Source organism: Chenopodium album, chromosome 6 (genome assembly GCF_948465745.1).
Source record: "Chenopodium album chromosome 6, dcCheAlbu1.1, whole genome shotgun sequence".
Taxonomy (NCBI): Eukaryota; Viridiplantae; Streptophyta; class Magnoliopsida; order Caryophyllales; family Amaranthaceae; genus Chenopodium; species Chenopodium album.
This window is the reverse complement of record NC_137839.1, coordinates 77231831-77253347: the sequence shown is the minus strand read 5'-3', so window position 1 is coordinate 77253347 and position 21517 is coordinate 77231831. Positions and strand designations below refer to the sequence as shown.

At 35.1% G+C, this 21517-nt stretch overlaps 1 protein-coding gene across 2 annotated transcripts; it reads right to left on the bottom strand.

Moving 5' to 3' along the window:
- Positions 1 to 5200: 5200 nt before the first annotated feature.
- LOC145636424 (heat shock 70 kDa protein 16-like) lies at positions 5201 to 20029 on the bottom strand. 2 transcript variants are annotated; one of them, XM_081687985.1, is made up of 10 exons: positions 19632 to 20029; positions 17980 to 19176; positions 15754 to 15969; positions 10744 to 10836; positions 10413 to 10562; positions 8887 to 9084; positions 6425 to 6571; positions 6226 to 6348; positions 5992 to 6122; positions 5201 to 5782 (listed from the first exon to the last, which is right to left on the bottom strand). In XM_081687985.1, exons 2-10 carry the CDS (start codon positions 19147 to 19149, stop codon positions 5680 to 5682), a joined length of 2331 nt encoding a protein of 776 aa, XP_081544111.1. In that variant the 5' UTR covers positions 19150 to 19176; positions 19632 to 20029; the 3' UTR covers positions 5201 to 5679. The 2 variants fall into 2 exon arrangements, with proteins under 2 accessions (XP_081544111.1, XP_081544112.1); XM_081687986.1 differs by having other exon boundaries at positions 17980 to 19164.
- Between the last annotated feature and the right edge of the window lie 1488 nt (positions 20030 to 21517).

The following is a 21517-nucleotide window of genomic DNA, read 5'->3' as shown; positions in this document are numbered from 1 at the left end:
AAATGTTCGCGGTAGGCTTGAATTAATGAAATCGGTGCAAGTTGTAAACCAGTAAATTGATCGTTTAAAGGCAAATTAGATGTGTCCATCCACCCAATTGGACTCACGGGGGGTATTAGGGACCATGGTAAACATTTCAGCATTTTTATTTCCGTGCGAAAAAAGTAAAAAAAATTCTAAAATTGAAGGCTAATATCCATGCTTTTTTAGAACTTTTGAAGGTTTCGGGGCTCGGTGTTGAATAGAAATGAGATTTTAGAGGATACATCATGGGGTCATAAAATCCCGTTTGGAACCATAAATGATCCTTATATGTTTTCATAAATGTTCGTGGTAGGCTAGAGTTGATGAAATCGGTGCAAGTTGTAAAGCGGTAAACTGAACGTTTGAAGGCAAATTGAATGGTTCCACCCAGCCTATTGGACTCTTATAGGGTATTAGGGAGCATGGTAAACATTTCGGCAATATTAATTTTCGGACGAAAAAAATCAAAAAATTCGAAAATTGATGGCTAATATCCACGTTTTTTGAGAAAATTTTGAGGTTTTGGGGCCTGGTGTCGAAATGGATTGAGATTTTAGTAGATACATCTTGGAATATCATATAATGCCGTTTGGAACCATATATGATCATTATATGTTGTCGTAAATGTTCGTGGTAGGCTTAAATTTATAAAATCGGTGCATGTTGTAAATCGGTAAATTGGTTGTTTAAAGGCAAATTGGATGGTTCCACCCACCCAATTTGACTCCTAGTGGGTATTAGGGACCATGGTAAACATTTCGGCAATTTATATTTCTGGGCAAAAAAAAGTCAAAAAATTCCAAAATTGAAGGCTAATATCCATGCTTTTTGAGAAATTTTGGAAGTTTCGGGGCCCGGTATCAAAAAGGCTTGAGATTTTAGGGGATACATCTCGGAGTCATATAATGTCGTTTGGAACAATATATAATCATTATATATTATCATAAATGTTCGTGGTAGGCTTGAATTACTGAAATCGGTGCAAGTTGTAAATCGGTAAATTGATCGTTTAGAGGAAAATTGGATGGTTCTACCCACCCAATTTTACTCCCAGAAGGTATTAAGGACCATGTTAAACATTTCAGCAATTTTTATTTCCGGGTGAAAAAAAGTCAAAAAATTCCAAAATTGAAGGCTAATATCAACGCTTTTTGAGAAATTTTGGAGGTTTTGGGTAGAGCTGTCAATTCGGGTAAACGAGTCGGGTTTGGGTCAGTAAGAGTGGATCGGGCCAACTTGACTCCCAGATCATATTAGGGACCATGGTAAACATTTCGGTAATTTTTATTTACGGGGGAAAAAATTAAAAAAAATCCATAATTGAAGGCTAATATCCACGTTTTTTGAGAAATTTTGGAAGTTTCGGGGCCCGGTGTCGAAAAAGCTTGAGATTTTAAGGGATATATCTCAGAGTCATATAATGTCGTTTTGAACCATATATGATCATTATATGTTGTCATAAATGTTCGTGGTAGGCTTGAATTAATGAAATCGGTGCAAGTTGTAAACCGGTAAATTGGTCGTTTAACAACAAATTGGATGGTTCCACACACCCAATTGGACTCCCGGAATGTATTAGGGACCATGGTAAATATTTCGGCAATTTTTATTTTCGGGTGAAAAAAAGTAAAAAAATTCCAAAATTGAAGGCTAATATCCACACTTTTTGAGAAATTTTGTAGGTTTCGGGGCCCGGTGTCGAAAATTCTTGAAATTCTAGGAGATATATCTTGGGGTCATATAATGCCTTTTAGAACCATATATGATCATTATTTGTTATTATAAATGTTCATGGTAGGCTTTATTTAATGAAATCGGTGGAAATTATAAACTATTAAGTTGGTCGTTTGAAGGCAAATAAGATGGTTTCACCCACACAATTGGACTCACGGAGGGTATTAGGGGACCATGGTAAATATTTCGGCAATTTTTATTTCCTGGTGAAAAAAATTTAAAAAAATTCCAAAATTGAAATCCACGCTTTTTGAGAAATTTGGGATGTTTCGAGGCACGGTGTTGAAAAGTTTTGAGATTTTAGGGGATACATCTCGGGGTCATATAATGCCGTTTGGAACCATATATGATCATTATATGTTGTCATAAATGTTCGTAGTAGGCTTGAGTTAATTTAATCAGTGCAAGTTGTAAACCGGTAAATTGGTCGTTTAAAGGCAAATAGGATGGTTCCACCCTCCCAATTGGACTCTCGGAGGGTATTAGGGACCATGGTAAACATTTTGGCAATTTTTATTTTCGGGCGAAGAAAAGTAAAAAAATTCCTAAATTGAAGGCTAATATCCACGATTTTTGAGAAATTTTAGAGATTTCAGGGCTCGGTGTCGAAAAGTCTTTATATTTTAGGGGATACATCTCGGGGTCATATAATGTCGTTTAGAACCATAGATGATCATTATTTGTTTTCATAAATGTTTGTGGTAGACTTGAGTTAATGAAATCGGCGCAAGCTGTAAACCGGTAAATTGGCCGTTTAAAGGCAACCCATCCAATTGGACTTCCGGAGGGTATTAGAGACCGTGGTAAAAATTTCGGCAATTTTTAATTTTGGGGGAAAAAAATAAAAAAATTCAAAAATTGAAGGCTATCCACGCTTTTTGAGAATTTTTGGAGTCTTCGGAGCCTGGTGTCGAAAAGTCTTGAAATTTTAAGGGATGCATCTTAGGGTCATATAATGTCGTTTGGAACCATATAAGATCATTATTTGTTGTCATAAATGTTTGTGGTAGGCTTGATTTAATGAAATCGGTGTAACTTGTAATAAACCGGTAAATTGGTCGTTTAAAGGCAAATTGGATGGTTTCACCCAGCCAATTGGACTCCCGAAGGGTATTTGGGTCCATGGTAAAATTTAGGCAGTTTTAATGACCGGGCGTAACAAAGTCAAAAAAATCCAAAATTGAAGTTAAATATATCCACGCTTTTTGAGAAATTTCGAATATTTCGGGTCCCGGTGTCGAAAAGTATTGAGATTTGAGGGGATACTTCTCGGGATCATATAATGCCGTTTTGATCCATATTAGATTATTATATGATGTCATAAATGTTCGTGGTAAGCTTGATTTAATAAAATCGGTGCAAATTGTTAACCAATAAATTGGTCGTTTAAAGGCAAATTGGATGGTTTCGTTCCACTCAGCCAATTGGACTATCGGAGGGTATTAGGAACCATGGTAAACATTTAGGCAATTTTTATTTCTTGGTGAAAAAAAGTTAAAAAAATTCCAAAATTGAAGGCTAATTATCCACTCTTTTTGAGTAAACTGGTCGGGTTTAGGTCGGGTTAACTCGGATCAGGTCAATTCGGATTAATTCCATAACCTATGCGGGTCGGGTTTGGATTGGGTCATGCTCGAGTGGGGTCATGTCGGGTCATACTTCTTATCGGGTTTGGGTCGGGTTATAGTCGGGTTAATAACAGGTCGGGTTACATTCGGGTCGGGTGAACAATAGGTCGGATTTATTTCAAGTTTTCACAGGTTAAAACGGGTTAGAGTAATTCTCGGGTTTGAGTCGGGTTCGGTTCAAGTCTATAAATTGCGGGTTAGAATCAGGTCGGATCATTCTTGGGTTTAAGTCGGGTTCGGTTCAAGTCAATAATTTGCGGGTGATAATCAAATCGGGTCATTTTCAAGTCGGGTCATTCTCGGGTTCAAGTCGGGTTCGGTTCAAGTCAATAATTTGTGGGTTATAATCAGGTTGGGTCATTTCCAAGTCGGGTTATGGTCAAGTCAATAATTTGCAGATTACAATCAGGTCGAGTCATTTCCAAATCAGGTCATATTTGGGTTCAACTAACTATAAATAGATATTTATCATTTTTATCAAGCTAATTATTTCCTTTGACTATAATATATATGGCAATATACTAGGGAACTATAGTTTATAATTTAGTTAGATAATTATCTCCTTTGACCATACAACAAATATATACTATATTTAACTCTTAAATTTGAGGATGATGCTCCTTTCTTTTGCTGGCTGGACCGACTTGGTCTCCCTAGACAAAATGCTTTGATAAACAATAATAAAGTGGTCTAAATTGCATTAAAGGTGATTTGAAATCGGTCACGAACAATTTGGGTTGAATTTAGGACGGGTCAATAACAAGTCGTGTTGATTTCGAGTCAGGTTAGTAACAGATCAGGTTGAATTTTTGGGTCGGGTTAGTAATAGATCTGGTAAAATTCGGGTCGGGTCAATAACAAGTCGGGTTGAATTTGGGTCAGGTCAATAACAAGTCGGGTTGATTTCGGGTCGGGTTTGTAACAGGTTGGGTTAAATTCGGGTCGGGTTAAGAACGGGTCGGGTTGAATTCAAGTCAGGTTAGTAACAAGTCGGGTTAAATTCGGGTTTTGACAGGTTAAAACGGGTTTGGGTCAATTTGAGTTCAAGTCGGGTTCGGTTCAGGTCAATAATTTACGAGTTACATACTAGTCAGGTCATCTCCGGGTCAGTCATATTCGGGTTCAGGTCTCACATATTCGGGTCAACTCAGGTCTAGGGTAGGTTTCAGGTTGGATCAGGTCGGGTTTGAATCACCATGTTTTCGGGTTCAGATGGGTCGATTAATAATCGGGTTTGAGTCGGTATTTCGGGTCGGGTGAACTTTAGACAACTCTTCTTTTTACCATATATAAAAAAATATGTGTTGCCATACAAAATATTTTTGAATTAGTATATATGTATAATTTCATTTGGAAACTATTTGATAAAATGTTAGAGTATTGAATTAATTTTAATAAAATTAAGTTTTAATAATTTTCACTTGGACAACGAATTAAATAGTTAATTATTTAAGTTATGCAAAGATAAATTACTTTATTAGTGTAATAGAAAAAATGGTGCATGTGCCAAGGATGATATGAAAAATAATGAAGCAACTTCGCCAAATCATTTTCCTTGACAAAGCAGAACATAAGAGCTAAAACACTAAAGATTTCTACTTCGTTTTGCACTTTCTGATAGACATCATGAAGTTTAAGAAATATTATTACTGAAAGACAATTTTGAAGTGTATAATTAGTTGGCCTGTTGGCGTAATTTGCAAGATTTTACAAATTCAATGGCAAAATAGCAACTCTAATCATCTCAAACAGTCGAGATCAGAAGCAAAATCAAGATCAACAGAACTCTAAAATAAAGTTATCAGTACATTACAAAAACTATAATACCAATTGAGAATAAAACGAAGTGGTTGTAACACAAACGTATACGCATACATTTGGAAAACAAACTTCTACACAAAGAAATAAAACACAATTTATTGCATATACGGAATAATAGTCAGTTTACATTCAGAAGGCATCGCTAAGAAAGTCAAAAGATTCAATAGGTGTGTGAATGTCGCCGACTCGTCTAAAGCATAGCACAGATGTTTACATGTTTGTAACATCGCAGGGTAACTCAAGCTATTCTTCAACTCTAACCCTTCATTTTCTTGTTTGTCTATTTTCGGGGGAGGGGGCAGGTGGTGGGGAGGTGTTTGAGACACAAAAATAATGACAATTCAAATCTACTGTGTAGGCCATATAGGGCAACTTTTTAATCCCAAAATGTTGCAAAAATCTAGGTACAAAAAACATTGTTGCTCACCAGAATGATTTGTAATAATGCCACAATGTTTGGTCTTAGATTGCGTCAATCTACTTCCATGTCATCTCCTTTGCTCCTGTGATCAGAGTACATGTTATCTGCTGGCTTATCATGAGAACCCTTTGAGTTTGCTGGCTTAAAATACATCCTGTCAAGCATTCGAGAATCACCAATAAGCTAATATAATAAGAATACTTCCAACCAGGAACAATTGGTAAAAGTCTGCATTCTGTAGCTAGACAGCCAGGAGTGAGTTGATAAGCAACACCTGAAAGGCACTTCTACATGCCGTTAAAAGTGTTGCACTTACAAATAAAATAAAGAGAAATATAAGAGATAAGGCTACAAGCACATTACTCTCGAAGGGTTTTTGTTGATTCTTCAATATCACTTGACCATATCACTGGATCAACGTTTCTAGGCTGTGAAGTCTGCTTCTGAATATTCTCTTCGAGCCATTGTTCTAATTCACTGCATTTCTCTAGTACCTACAAATGAAAAAAAATATTCTTATACTTTGTATATCAGAAGAAAAATAGCAAGAGATCATTGCTTATCCCTAATATTAATCAAATTCAAGTAGGACCATACAGCTTCTCTATCACTAGCTGGTATAGCAGCTGTCCTGCACTCCTTTATTAATTGAAGTAAATTCCTCACTGCTTGAGGTCGGGCCTCTTCTTCCTTGCATCGAATTTCAATTGGATCCACCATCTAAAATTATCAAAAAGAGTTCAGTGCATAACCATGATGTGTATAATGTTAAATTCAAAACTGATCTATTAATAACCTGTTTAAGATCCTGCAGCCTCTTAGCATAAACATGAGCAGATTCATCATCTCCCTCCTCATAAAGCCAGTCCTCTGTCTGCTGCAAATCCTTGCAGATTTGTTCTTTTTCTGACTCAGCAGTAAAATCCTTGTGCGTATTCAAAATCTATGCAAATATGGAACTTAATTATTGTCTTGCTGACAGGGTAAAAGAAAGGAGAAAAGAAATGAGCAACATCAAGAAGTTTATAGAAAAAGTGCAAAAAGGACCAAGCAGTGAGAGACCAGATGTAATAGACTAACATTAACAAGGGTAGTGAAAATACAACAGTCCATTACACCAGATAGTACCCAGCAATAAATAGAAGAAACTCAAGTTACATATGTTCTCTTGGATCCTTCCATGCACAAGACAAAAGCACCAGGAAGATTACGACCAGCTAATAAAGCCCAATTCATACAGTGAATAGACTAGCACCCTCCCCATACCAGCACACCCCGACCCTGTTACCTAAAAAAGTAAAAAGAAAGACCACCTAGTCACCGGCTGGACTTTCATGTTTCATCTGAACAAAACAAGGGCCAAAAATACCATGACAAATCCAGCAAGCCCAGATAAAAGTTGACAGGTAAAATTCCATACCCTACGTCCCTTGTAAAATTTTCATAGCCCTAAAAATAAATTAGACTGTATTGATAGATTAAGGCTATGTTTGGATAACAAAAAATGGAAGGAAAGGAAGGGAAGGGAAAGGGAGGGAGACAAAGTTCCTTGTTTGGATAATATGTTGGGGGAGGGAAGGGGAGGGGGAGGGAGGGATCCATTTTCCCTCCTCCTTTGATAAAGACCATCCCTTCAAAATTGGAGAGATTTGGAGGGAAAATGGAGCTCATCATTTCCTCCACTTTCCCTTCCTTCCCCTTCCTCCTATTTCCCTCCCTTCCATTTCCCTTCTAATTTGTTATCCAAACATAGCATAATAGAATAGGATAACTAAGAAGATGGCTACATAAAAGTAGCAATAGTGACACAGTGCTATGTAGTAACAAAATTGAAGAACAGAAAAGGATAATAATGAAATCCATAACAATTTTTTTTAAAACAAACATTAAACATAAAGAAGAATATTGCTGTCGTTTAGCTCATAGGATAGTGCGATAAGGTTACATTTACATATGAACTTCAGAAAAATCCAACCCCCAAACCTCTAACCAAATTACATCGAAAAAGTCACGCACGAGGGGCAAACTATTTCTCTCTCAGTCTCTCTTTACAGCCTTAGTATTCAAATTTTTGACTGCTATATATAAATCGCATTGCTACATACTCCAACCAAAACTGAAACTCATCAACCACTGACTCACTAGGTCCCCCATAACAGGAGGTGTTTGGTATAAACATCGTTAATGAAATGGAAAGGATTCAAATAAGTAGGGGAAAGGGTAATGATAAACGTTACCTTTACTATACTTTTGGTATTCTAGTGGAATGGAAACAATTTTAGTAGATTGTGAATGATTAAGGAAACGTATTTTGTTTCCACTAGTTTGTCAAAGGTAACAAATTGGGGGATTTTGTTACCCTCTGAAAACGGTGTTTGTTACTTTTAACCCATACCAACCAACTAGAAATGGAAACACTTAATTGAATCCGTTTCCTACATCTAAAATTACTATACCAAACGCCCCTTACTATTTTTCACCCTTCGCTTAATCCAGCAACTCATTCTATGATGGAAATCATATGGCTTTTCTTTACATCTCAACAACCAAAGTTTTAGTTAAGCTCATGAAAAATATAATACATGATAGAAGATAGTGTTTCCTTCCTATTATTTGTGACTAAGATAGTATTTGACCAAGTTTCTGGGACCTAAAAGTTGAAATTAAGAAAACAACACAAAACTTGGTAGGTGCTTTTACTTTTTGAGAATCCCTAAATCAAAAGGAGATAGATAAGAAGTTCCATACCACTTTAAATCAGTATCTCAGTGAGCTAACCCTTTAATAAATCCTTACCCATTCTAAAAAGTAAACAGATTCCCCATGACATCTACAATATGACAGGACTCCACATGTATTCATGGCCCGTGTTAGATCCTAGATCCTCGACACTCTAACATAGGTATGGAAACTCCGACATTTCATTTTGGGCTAAAATCATGGAAAGCTGAGTTGGACACTTGGGCACGTACCCATGTCCAACACTAATACCAAAGTTCATGTAATATTAATAGGAGCATACGTGCCATTTATAATGTCATATAAAATGAATTTTTATATTATACTAAATTTTAACCTTTGCTTTGCAAGGGTTTACAAGATAAACTAGTTATAATTGTGATGTCCTACATAAAATTCTTGAATACGCCACTGCTTGCTCGGATAACCACAAACAGATGATATTTAGATGTAAAGGATGATACATGATGCTACACCCACAATACGACTGGATGAAGGGGGAAAAAAATAAACCCTTACCTTATTGCGGGTTTCATATACATAAGACTCCAGGGTGTTTTTCTTCTCTTTAGCTTGTTCAACCTTACAATCTTGGTTGGTCAGTTCGGCTTCCTTCTCCCTAGCTTTGATAAGCTCTGCCTCACTTAAGTGTCCACAAACATCCTCGACTATAGGTACAGGTAGCCGAGTCACGGCTTTACCCTTTCTGTTGTGACTCTGCAAACGGACAAACTGTGATGTTAGCATCAATAATTCCTCTCTACAGGAAAACTTTTCTTTTCTTTTTATTTTTTTTTTATATATATATATATAATTATTTTTATTGTTATTATTGGAAGAGATACAAGTCCAGTAGAAATTTTGAAATATCTTCACGCCGGCTATAAATGTTACCGCAAATATCATTATAGGTCAAGATGTGAGCAGCCTAAGCCTAACAAGTCAAGAACAGTGAAGATTGTGTATATTTTCAAATTCTCCAATTCCATATAGCTTGAAAAATAAAATGTGCAAGTTTGCCCAAATACTATAAACTATGACATTCATAGTGGGACATTAGGAATACTTAATAATCTTATAAGAGACGAAACCCTGTGCCATAATAAATACTCATACCATCCCGGGAAAAAAAGGCACATGCGACTGTGTGGTCAAATTTTAAACTTTGTACCACCCCAGTTCCCAAAAGTTCATAACAGTAATTTTGCACACAAATTAAGGCAATTGGTGAGAGAGAGTTAATGTGGTAAGTGGGTGTAAAAATAGGATGGATAAAGTAAGAGTATGTGGAAGGATGTAAACATTGTAGGGCAAGACAGATAGGTAGTGAAAAAGCTTGACAAATATAACAAAAGGGTGCAAACTAAAACAGAAAGCATAAAGAACTTTAAGGAGGTACAGCAACAACAACAAAGCCTTAGTCCCAAAATGATTTGGGGTCCGGTAACATGAATCGTCATAAGGAACGTACGATATAAAGAAAAGGACACAACAAGATAATCATTTGAAAAAGTTGAAAAAAAGTGAGAAAAGGACGAGCATCCAAGATAAATTAAGAGAGTTTAAAAAGAGAACCAAGAATAAGACTTCGGAGTAAGTGACATAAACTACAATATACTACTGTAAAATAACAAGTTTCTAAAGTCGCTATATATCATGAAAAAGTGAGTAGAGTGAGTAAAGTGAGAAAAGAAGAACAACCAAGAATAATCATTTGAAAAAGTTTGAAAAAAAGTGAGTAAAGTGAGAAAAGGAAGGGCAACCAAGAAAAATTAAGGAGTGGTTAAAACTTTGGAGTAAATGACATACAGGTTTGAGAACACTTTAGCAAAGGAGGTAGTAACAATTATTTTATACAACTACATTAAATACTTAAAAAAGCACCTTATAAGACCAATTCACATTTAAATTCAATACAAACTACAATATATTACTGTAAAATAACAAGCTTCCAAAGTCACACATGAAATTGTTATGAGATTGAGGTCATAACAATAAAGCTGCTGTATATCATGATCAAAAATTTGGTGCAAATGTCAACTCACATAATATGCAGGCACTGGCTTGGGTGCAGAATATTTATCTTCGGCATTATCTTCTGTGTCATGAGATCCATAATCATATTCAGCTTCCATCCTTTCTGAGGACTTGTCTGCACTCCTCAAAACTGATTCTTCCACATAAGCCCCTACAAGCTGATACAATGATATAAGACTATAAGTCCATGATAAGTGAACATAAAACCCTCCAGAGTATCAGGGGGAGAGAGGGTTGATCCCACCTCTCCTATCTCTATCCTCCCCCCTCCCCTCACAGCCTATGAGCAGGAAGGAATCGCTTCTCATTGTAATGTTTAAGTTAAAGTAAATTACTCACAGTGGCTGATGATAACTTAACAGTCCCATGGAGAGTTAGATGAGCTTTAACCTTTATATGAGCATTTTCACTGGCCATGGGAAAAGGCCCAATCTGCAAAGAAGAACAAAGGGCAAATTTCATCAAATTAAGCATCAAACAAATTAACCACAGCCAAAACATCCTCAGTTGATCATTCAAATATTTAGACGAATATTTTACTATAAGCACACAATATATGATTAAATAAACAGTATAACAAAAAAAAAAAAAAAAAAAAAAAAAAAAACAAACTAGATGTTGGTAATGTCCTACACCCAAACAGTAAAATTTTTAAATAATATAATCAGTAAATATAAAGAAAAAAAAAGACTATACATGGAAAAGAAACTTTTCATTCCGTTTACTTTGGATAATATTCTAAAACAAGCTCCCCCAGCCTCTTATCCCCCCCCCCCCCACCCACACACACACCTCTCAATAAATAATAAGGATAGATCTAATTTTACATTAAGTTGCATAAAAGGAGCCAACTTCAACGATTAGAAAAATCACTACATTTACAGGCAGCCATTACTCACTTCCTCCAGCATTGTGCCAAAGGTGAGTTTGGATAACTAGAAGTTTTTAATTCTCACCACTGCCAGCCAGAAATTCCTAGCCAAGGCAACATGGACATCTGTCATGATAAAACTCTCACTGCTCTCTTCACTTATCCCTGACTTTTATACCATGCCCTACTTTGGTGAGTTGGCATTCAAACCCCCCCCCCCCCCCCCTTCCCCTCTTCCCAAAAAAACAAATTAAAAAAATAGCAACAGCAGAAAAACAAAGCATGGGCGAACTAATGCAAAGCATTTCATATTTTGACTTTGAGAAAAGCAGAATTTATTCCAGCACTGGAGAGCAATGCAAGTTTACTAGAGATGTAGTTCTATAATATACTCCCTACAATAGTCGGTAAGAAATTCATTACTCATGAGTGATGACTCATCAAATCAATGTTTACTACATCACAACGAAAAAGTCTCATTCCTCAACTTCCACTTGACCACTCAAATGAACAATACAACATATCCCATGTTACACTTTGTAAAGGACTTTCTGATCCTTTGCTTCACGGCTAAGATTTTTCCCTTCACCATAAGAAATTTCAAGGCAGCAGCAATAAGACAGTATATGATTCAGAGCTCAGAATATTGAGACATGCTAAATCAGGGAAAGTAGAACAGAAAATCCACTAGAGCCAGAACATTCTCCTTGCTGCATGGGCCACTCAACAGAGTCAACAACTCAACACCCATCCCTCCCCTTATATCAATCAATCAAAGCCTTAATCCCAAAAATTTGGGGTCAGCTACATGAACCAAGAATTCATCTCCTTTACTCACCAACCATGATCCCCTCCTCCCTTATATGTATCTCAAAATAAATTTTCATGATTTCCAGGTACTCCATACCTAATACTTTACCCTTGTGATAGTTTTATAAATAAATTCAAGAATGAACTCTGAAAAATGTCAGATATCACACAGATGATATCCAATATAAGATATACTGATTTTCCAATCTTCACCAACTCCGATACAGCGCCATATAAACAGATGAGAGTGGGTGTACAAAGAGGATAGTTCCAATGTGAGCTCCTCGATGAACAACAAGAACCAGAATCAGTAATAGAACACATCCAAAGCAAAATTACTTTTAAACAACTTTATTATATCTAAGGCCATAATTCGAGTGATCTTTCTTCAGTAATTAATTCAGAATACTCACAGCAAACTACAAAATCTTTCCGAAGATTTCCTTTACCCAAAAATCTATCATAGTTCCACAACTAAAGATGGAAATCTTTGCAAGAGAGGTCTTGCATAAGACATGCTATGATAACAGGAGGGAAAATTTTGTAAATTATGTGATATAAGATGACCTTTATAGGTGGCCTATATGGGAAGAATGAATTTGCATATAAATAATGAGGACATTTATGTAATTCACGGAGAATTGGCTATTTTTATCATACACAGCAAAGAAAAAACATGCGGACACCATGAAGCCACCTTTTGGAGAAAGGATGTCAGGGTATTACTGTGTGACTAGATGATTCCTCAAAGATTGAACCTTTTTTATCATCTAAAACTCGGCATAATGACACAAATGTAACACAAATCCATCATAATAAATTAATAATACTCAAGTGCTGTTAAAAATATGAAATATTAGAGGTTGAAAGTTCAATTTCATTCCAGTAGGAAAAATCCTAAAATAAGCAATTACCCTAATAGCAAAGGAATTTAATAAGGCAGTCATGTACAATGATCACTGCCAAAATATTCTCAGTCCTAATAGGTTATGCTGTTATAGGTAAACCCAGGATCCATCCATTCTACTGCAATAACAAATTAATTGGTAGCCAACAGGATAAATCATATACACTATCAGTGTATCTACCCTTTCCTGAAGTCATTTCTTCTCTTCAGTCAATAGGCTGTCTTTTCAAAAACAGTTCAAAAGCTTATTTCATTGAAGATATTATGTTCATGAATGCATCCGCCAAGGATAGGAGTAGATAAGGTATTTCATAGCCTTTTAGGAGGGTTGAGGCCAAAAGTAGTTGCAGAATTTTCAGCCACAACACATGGACAATTTCTGAAGGCTAAACACATTCCATATTCATCTTTTTGAATACAAATTCACTTGGGATAATAGTTTAACATGTAAGTCATTACATACAGGGGCGGAGGGAGAGGTGTATAAGGGGGGACACTTGTTCCCCCACTTAATAAATTTTTTATTTTTTTAATATTATTGTTTAAATTCCAATATGTAATTTTTTGATCATTAATTTTTTATGTGTATATTAATTCGTTTGGATTACTTAAGTTGCTTTGTTAAAATTTAAATCACACACTAGTTTTAGATAGAATCATAGAATTTATTAAAAAGTTAGGTTTGCTCAATTGTCAACATTTTAATTTGAGTTAAATTGTTTACAGTTTCTTTTCTTTTCTTTTTTGAAAGAAAAATTGTTTATTGTTTCAATCGAATGATATGATAATTGAATTATTGGTTAATATTTTTTCAATTTAATTACGACATGTCAAATGTTCACTTAATTCAAACGATTCCAAGACAGCCCATTATTTGACAATTCAAAGAATGGTGAATCAATCAATCAAAGCCTTAATCTCATAAGTGGGGTTGGCTACATTAACCAAAAGTGATTATTCCGTGTAGTCCTCCACAAAATTTTCCTCCTCCATCCCTTATTATGAAATGTCTTATGCTCATGCAAATCCATATACTCCATATCCTTCCTAAATCCTTCTAACCAAGTCACTTTTGGTCTTCCTCTCCCTCGTTTAACCCCTCCATGATCTCACTCTTCCACTCTTCGTACCGGTGCACCCTCGGGTCTCTGTCTTAAATGCCCAAATCAATGCCGGCGATTTTCCCTTAGTTTGTCTGCAATGCCTCCACACCCCTACTTTCTTGCAAATAACCTCATTTCTAATTCTATCTCTTAGAGTGTTCCCGCACATCCACCTTAACATGCGCATTTTCGTAAACTTCATCTTTTTAATGTGATCCTTCTTAGAAGCCCAACATTCTGTATCATAGAGTAACACTTGTATTATAGCTATCCTGTAGAATTTTCCCTTCATATGTAAGGGAATGCTTCGATCACATAACACTCTCGTAGCTGCTCCCCATTAAAGTCACTTCGATCACATAACACTCTCGTAGCTGCTCTCCATTAAAGTCACCTTGACTTAATCAATGAGTCATCGCCTCATAAATAAATTTCCCGCTCAAAAACTATGGGTTTTAAAAATAAAAATATATAAATTAATTAATTAATTAAATATAAAATAAAATAAATAAATAAAAATAAAAACTTGAAGTTATTTTAGAAATCAGTTTTATAAGGTAAAAGATAGGATAGAAAATTCTCATTATAACATTCACAATCCTATATTCAAATTTGACGGGGTAAAAGATGAAAGGTTGGTTAATTTTAATAAAATCCAATTGTGGTTCGAGTAAGTAAATCATCATTCACGCTTCAAATTTTTTTTTTAAAAAAAAAAGAGTAAATCATCAAACAAAATTAATTCAACCATTTATTAGATGAAAAATCAACTCGTGCATTAACTAGTATGGGATAAACCAATAAACCTATCCAAATTAAGAATAAAATATAGTGTAACCAACAAAAAGGGACACACTAAATACATTTTAGGTAGTATTCACTTATCCTATCTAAACATATTAGCCCTTATCGTACCTAAACTTATCATCCCTTATCTTATCTTATCATATACATTGTATTATATAATCTGACATTACCTTATTATAGGCCTCATTAGACCTTTTTGACACTGTCTTATCTTATCAAAACTTATCAATCTTTATGTGCACTTAGAACATATATAATGGCAAGCTAATTAGCAAATTAGCTTGTCGTGCCACATAAAAATTCAAGCTAGCTAATCCCCTTTGGAACTAGTTTGTACCCCAATGGTTAGTTACTAGCTTGTGATTTAAATGAGCCATACTTTCTTAATTAACTTTTTAAAATTTAATTTTATCAACAAATCAATCCTCCCTTTTGGCAATTATTTTCTCAAGCAAATTTGCTTGGGTAAGATACCCAAACTGGTTTCATGTTTTAGCTACAATGGAGCTAATACCTAAGAATTTTTGAAAATTGCAAGCAAGTCTCTAGCTATAGCCATTGAAGAAGCTCTTAGCGCTTATCTAATTTGAACTTATCTAATCTTATTTTATACCTAAATTAAGTGAAAATAAGGCGAGGAACACAAAATCGTATGGAACAATAAGATCAAAGTAGTGACGTTTGACTTTAAAATAGAGATTAGGTAAAGTTTATAGATGAAAGAGTAAAATAAGTACTTTTAGTAAATTTCCAGCATAAAAGACATTAGAATTATACCCCATCAAACGCATAGAAATCAAGCAAGAGAAAAAAAAAAAAAAAAAAAAAAATGGCTTCAATCAACCACGTACCGTGAATACGCTAATTCTAGGAGATACACCCAGAGGTAAGTCGTGTACATCAGCATAAAAGGCTTCCAACTGAAATTTACTACTTTTCTGCAACTTGAACACTTTCTCACTGGGAATTGGATGACCTTTGGGAAATAATACACCATTTGGAAGTGCATGTATTGGACCCTCATCAGGTAAACAGAGTCCTATGGAAAAGGGTAGCGAATCCTCCACCTACACATGAAAAGGTGAATAACCAACTGCGTAAGTGCCATTATTATGCAACAGGCAATCAGCCATGCACCTATACAGAAGACTTCTTATAACCAAGCCTTACAAAACACACAGGGCTTTGACCCAACACAAAAGTGTAAATAATAATATTATTTAGGCACAGGTCAATTAATCAACACTCTAACTTCAAAAGTGCCATTCTTGATTTCTCACTGTTTGACGAATTACTAATTAAGTAGTATCTGGAAAAAAATATACATGTTCAGAAAAAAGAGCAGAGCTATTTTAAATCATCAAAGAAAGATATAATTACAAAAAATGCATTGTTTGTTATGATCTTTTTTCTTGCACTATATTGATTTCAAGTACATATGAATCATTACTTTATTAGGTCCTCGAGAAAACAGCATCTCTGCATCCAGAGAAGGCTACGTACACCTTGACATCTCAAGACTGTCCCTCAGGTAGATTCCTCGTTGAATCGGTTATTGTTTACTATTATTCTCCCCATTCCTCATGGGTCACCTGCTAAATTGCCACATACTTACATCATGGAGTAGTTACTTCTATTATATCTTTATCTACTAGTACTTTATCTTTGGTAAGTACTGCTTTTCTTTTCTTGTTAACACTTTTAGGTACTCTTAATTCCCAGCATAATACTTACTGTTTTGTCATAACACCCAAATGTGCAGAAGAACCCTATCCACTGATTATCTAATGAATTCTTATTTTGTTATGTAGAGGAAAATGCAAACTACGAATGTATTTATTAAATAATTGTCTGATAACTATACGCTTGAAAAGGCTTCCACAATTAATAAATCTTTTACAAGCGTATGGTTTCGCAGCTTTCACCCACAGTCCCACATAACTCCGTCAAACTTATACTGGCTTTGAGAACTATTTTCATAAGATTCAGTCTAGCATATGAAAATCTTTGCAGAATTCAGCACTTCAGCAGGGAGTGACAAACAAGATTATTTTACATAAGATTGAGTCTAGCATCCGGTGCTTCATATCGGTTATCATTAGTTAAACAGCTGTTTTGGAGTTAAAGGCAAAAAAGCGACATCAATAAATAGTACTTCCTCCGTCCCAATAATAATGCAACAAGGATGAAATTATATGTTAAATATCTACAACTGTATAAGAGTAAAAATTATAAAAAGTTGATATTGTAAAAGTATTTTATGAGACTGATTTAACAAGAACCCACATGACTATATTTTGCTTAACGTATAAATCATATTATATGGTCAAACAAGAGTGATGAATAGTGCAAAAGTCCCATTGTTGCAATATTATCGGAACGGAGAAAGTATCTCGCAGCAGGTTTTAGAGACAAAGGTGTAAGTAATTAGGAATGAGAGGAAGAACAACTCAACAAACTACCCCCCTCAACACACCCCACACACTTACCAAAGAAAACAATAAATTGGCCAGGCGACCCAAATCAGGGTACCTAACTAAGACTGGAGATAAGTTACAAAAACAAAAGCAAGATACTGACATTAGACCGAGCCTGAACATATTATCCTTCCTGTTCTACAGGTAATTACTAAAAAGGTTATACAAATATGACTATTGAAACCAGAACTAGTCTAACAATGCATAAACCAGGGTGTTTTATCAGTTCATTCAAGCTGCCAATAATGTAAGAAGAAGAGGAAGGTGGCTGGCGGTAATGATTCTCTATGGATCTATAGTCTGTAATTGAACCTTGGGCATTTAAATTTAAAAAGTCCAATTGTAGCTCAGCCACAAAAATACAGATATCACTCTCCAGTATTTTTCAGAAATTTCATAACTCACACTGTACAAGCTTTAAACTGTCACCTTCCAATGGATGAAATGTACTAATGGTTAACATACTAAAAGCAACAAATTTCTTAAAGCAATATTTTTTTTTTAAAAAAAAAAAAGCAAAAATTAACTACTAGTTTTTGAATAAGAATTAAAACATGAGCGCCAAAATAGCAACAATTTAAACTCAATAAAGATACAAACCTCGTAATCTTTAACACGGAAATTTGGACTAAACATAGCACATTGCAGCGCACAACCACGAGCAACGCATTCACTGGCATTCAATTTCCGGCTTGGTTCTCTTCTGAAAACAGACGCTAACACTCTAGAAATAGCTGGAATTCGAGATCCTGAACCAACAAGCTCCACAGATTGTATCTTCTCTGCTGCCACACCAGCATCCATCAGAGCCTTTTTACATGGTTCGGCTATTCCCTCCAACAAATTTGCCGAGAATTTTTCAAATTCATCCCTTGTAATAAAACCCTTCACATCTTTCTCATCCATCAAGCACTCAATGTTCAAAGGTGCTTCAGGGTTTGCACTCAAGACCTTCTTCAATTTCTCACAAGCAGCCCGAAGCCGAATGCAAGCTCGGCGGCTAGAATGAACATCAATATTGTACTGTTGTTTAAACTGCGAAGCAAAGTGACGAAAGAGCACCTCATCAAAGTCTCTAGCCCCCAAGTTACTGTCGGAAGCATGAGAAAGTACTTTCATATGTCCAGATTCAAATGAGACAACTGCGACTTGAGTATCAGAGTGCCCAATATCCACAAAGGCAGCGCAGCATGGGCCCTTGTTGGAGAAGTCTGTCTTGTAAACCCCATAACCAAGGGCGGTAGCTGTGCAGTCATGCAGCAACCTCAACGGTGTAAGACCTGCAATAGCTGCAGCATCTAGATAAAGCTTCCGTTGCAAATTTGTGAAGTACGAGGGGATCCCAATCACACAATCCTTAACAGGTGCTTCCAAACATTTCTCGGCTGTCTGCTTCAAATGTGAGAAAAGCATTCCCAATATTTGCACAGGTGTAAAGGTATGTCGTTCACCCAAGTACTGTAAATGAATCAGAATACCACCATCAGAACCCTCAGAAGTCTCAAACGGGAACATCCTCAAATCCTCCTGAACCTTGGGATGGTCATATCTCCGACCTATCAATCTCTTAACCTGAGAGATTGTTGACGTCGGATTCATGGTTGCAGAAGCAGCCCCTGCAGAACCAAACAATCTCTGCTTCTCCCCAAACGACACCACAGCCGGTGTCTCACGTTTCGATTCCTCATTCAACAACACATCGATCCCCCTATGCTTCACGGCCGCAATGACACAGTTCTCGTTTCCAATATCAAATCCCACCACACTCATGTTGCCTAGATGTCACTACAATATCACCTAACATACAATAATCAATAACACGGATCAACACGACTTCTTCCTAGTAAAGAAATAGACGATTCCTTTCAAAATTCAGTAAACATGAATCAAATACACACAAATGACACAATGATGATTCGATTTATCACATTTCCAAAACCTTAAACAATCATGATGCTCCATACTTCACTCTCAAACCAAATTCACCATAATCAAACAATTTCAATCAAATAACACAAAAATCATCAGTAAATAGCATTAAATCACAAGAGCCATAAACATAAAAAGGAAATTCATCAGCAGCAATTCAGAAATCAAAGCTTCATCAATTAACAAACGAAATTAACTTGCACTAGCTTCACAAATTCACAACAATCATAATTTAAACAAACAAAACTATAAAAGAGCTGAAAGAATTAAAATGAAGCTCAAATTAAACGATAAAAATTAAAAATTAAAAAACCAAGACATACCAAAATTGGTGAAATGCCGAAATTCGAAGAAAAGGAGCCCTAGAAAATGGAGAGAGAAAATGCGAAGAAATATCAGAGATTCAACTTTCTTCGTCAATTTAGATTTTGAATTTTCAAAGGAATTGCAAAATGTAGTGATGTGAAATCGATGAAATTCCAAAATTTGGTGTTTTGGGGTGAAGTTAAGAAGTAAACGTGCTTGAGAATCTTAAAAAATCCGAATTTGACGGAAAAATATTTATTGGAAAGATGAACAATGGCCTTTCATCTTCTTTCTCTCTTTTTTTGAATTACGGGTGACTTGGTTAATTGGTTTGGTATTGAGCCAATTCACAAAAGTAAGCATAACGTTTGTGGGATGTCCACTTAATCACTAATATGATATGAACTGTGAATTGTGGAATTGATATTATGTTTGCATTTGAGTAAATGTTGTTACGCGAGACATTAAGTAATGTCCCTTATATATCGAAAGTCTTATAATTGTAGATTTGAACCTGAACTTGAAGTTATGGTCATGCTTGTATACGCCGTAATAAACTTGACCTAAATATGCAAACATGGATACTTGTCACGATCCTAATCGCTTACAAGTAGGTATAAATTTATTGCAAGTGAATATTTAAAACACATAGATGTATAATTCTAAACTACTTGATTGCATTTAGATATCTTCAAACATCTTTCCTATAGAAATTTCAAGGAAGTATTCAAGTAGGGTAGTTGAAGACATATGATAGCAAAGGGCATAAATTATTACTTATTACAACAAACAGGGAGTTTAATATGTGAGAATGTGAGTTTGAGGATTTTATGATGGCATTGTTAAAGAATTGTTGATTGAGTAATCATAGAAATGTTTCAATTGTTGAATTGCATATCCCTTGTTTGGTTGAATGTGAAGAATATGATTATGTTTGATTCAACTTATTTTGTATGAAATTATCGTATCATAACTTTGCAAAATTTATCTTAGTTTAGCTTATTTTGTCTTATTTATGAGTTATGAGAACAAGTGCACCATGCAAGCTTTTATTTTTTTTTTGTCATTACCTTTGTTTCAAACACACTTCAAAGTTACGAGTGAATAATATTTCGGCACTAACAACCTCTGATCAGTTTTCTCATTCTTTAATTGCACTTCATTCTTTATCGATTTTTATAAATTTTGTCTTGTTTATAGAACACACCATTGAGTTAATTGGACCTTTTGGTATCAAACTAACCTTAAATTATGTAAACTTGTTAGCACTTAGCTTAACTCATTGAGTGTAATTTTCCATGAATTAAGTTTATATAAGATGGAAAATTCCGTAATTACGGGTAATATATGTAGTAAATTAGTAATCATAGCTTAACTCATTGAGTAATCATAGAAATGTTTCAATTGTTGAATTGCATATCCCTTGTTTGGTTGAATGTGAAGAATATGATTATGTTTGATTCAACTTATTTTGTATGAAATTATCGTATCATAACTTTGCAAAATTTATCTTAGTTTAGCTTATTTTGTCTTATTTATGAGTTATGAGAACAAGTGCACCATGCAAGCTTTTATTTTTTTTTTGTCATTACCTTTGTTTCAAACACACTTCAAAGTTACGAGTGAATAATATTTCGGCACTAACAACCTCTGATCAGTTTTCTCATTCTTTAATTGCACTTCATTCTTTATCGATTTTTATAAATTTTGTCTTGTTTATAGAACACACCATTGAGTTAATTGGACCTTTTGGTATCAAACTAACCTTAAATTATGTAAACTTGTTAGCACTTAGCTTAACTCATTGAGTGTAATTTTCCATGAATTAAGTTTATATAAGATGGAAAATTCCGTAATTACGGGTAATATATGTAGTAAATTAGTAATGTAGACACACTATGTT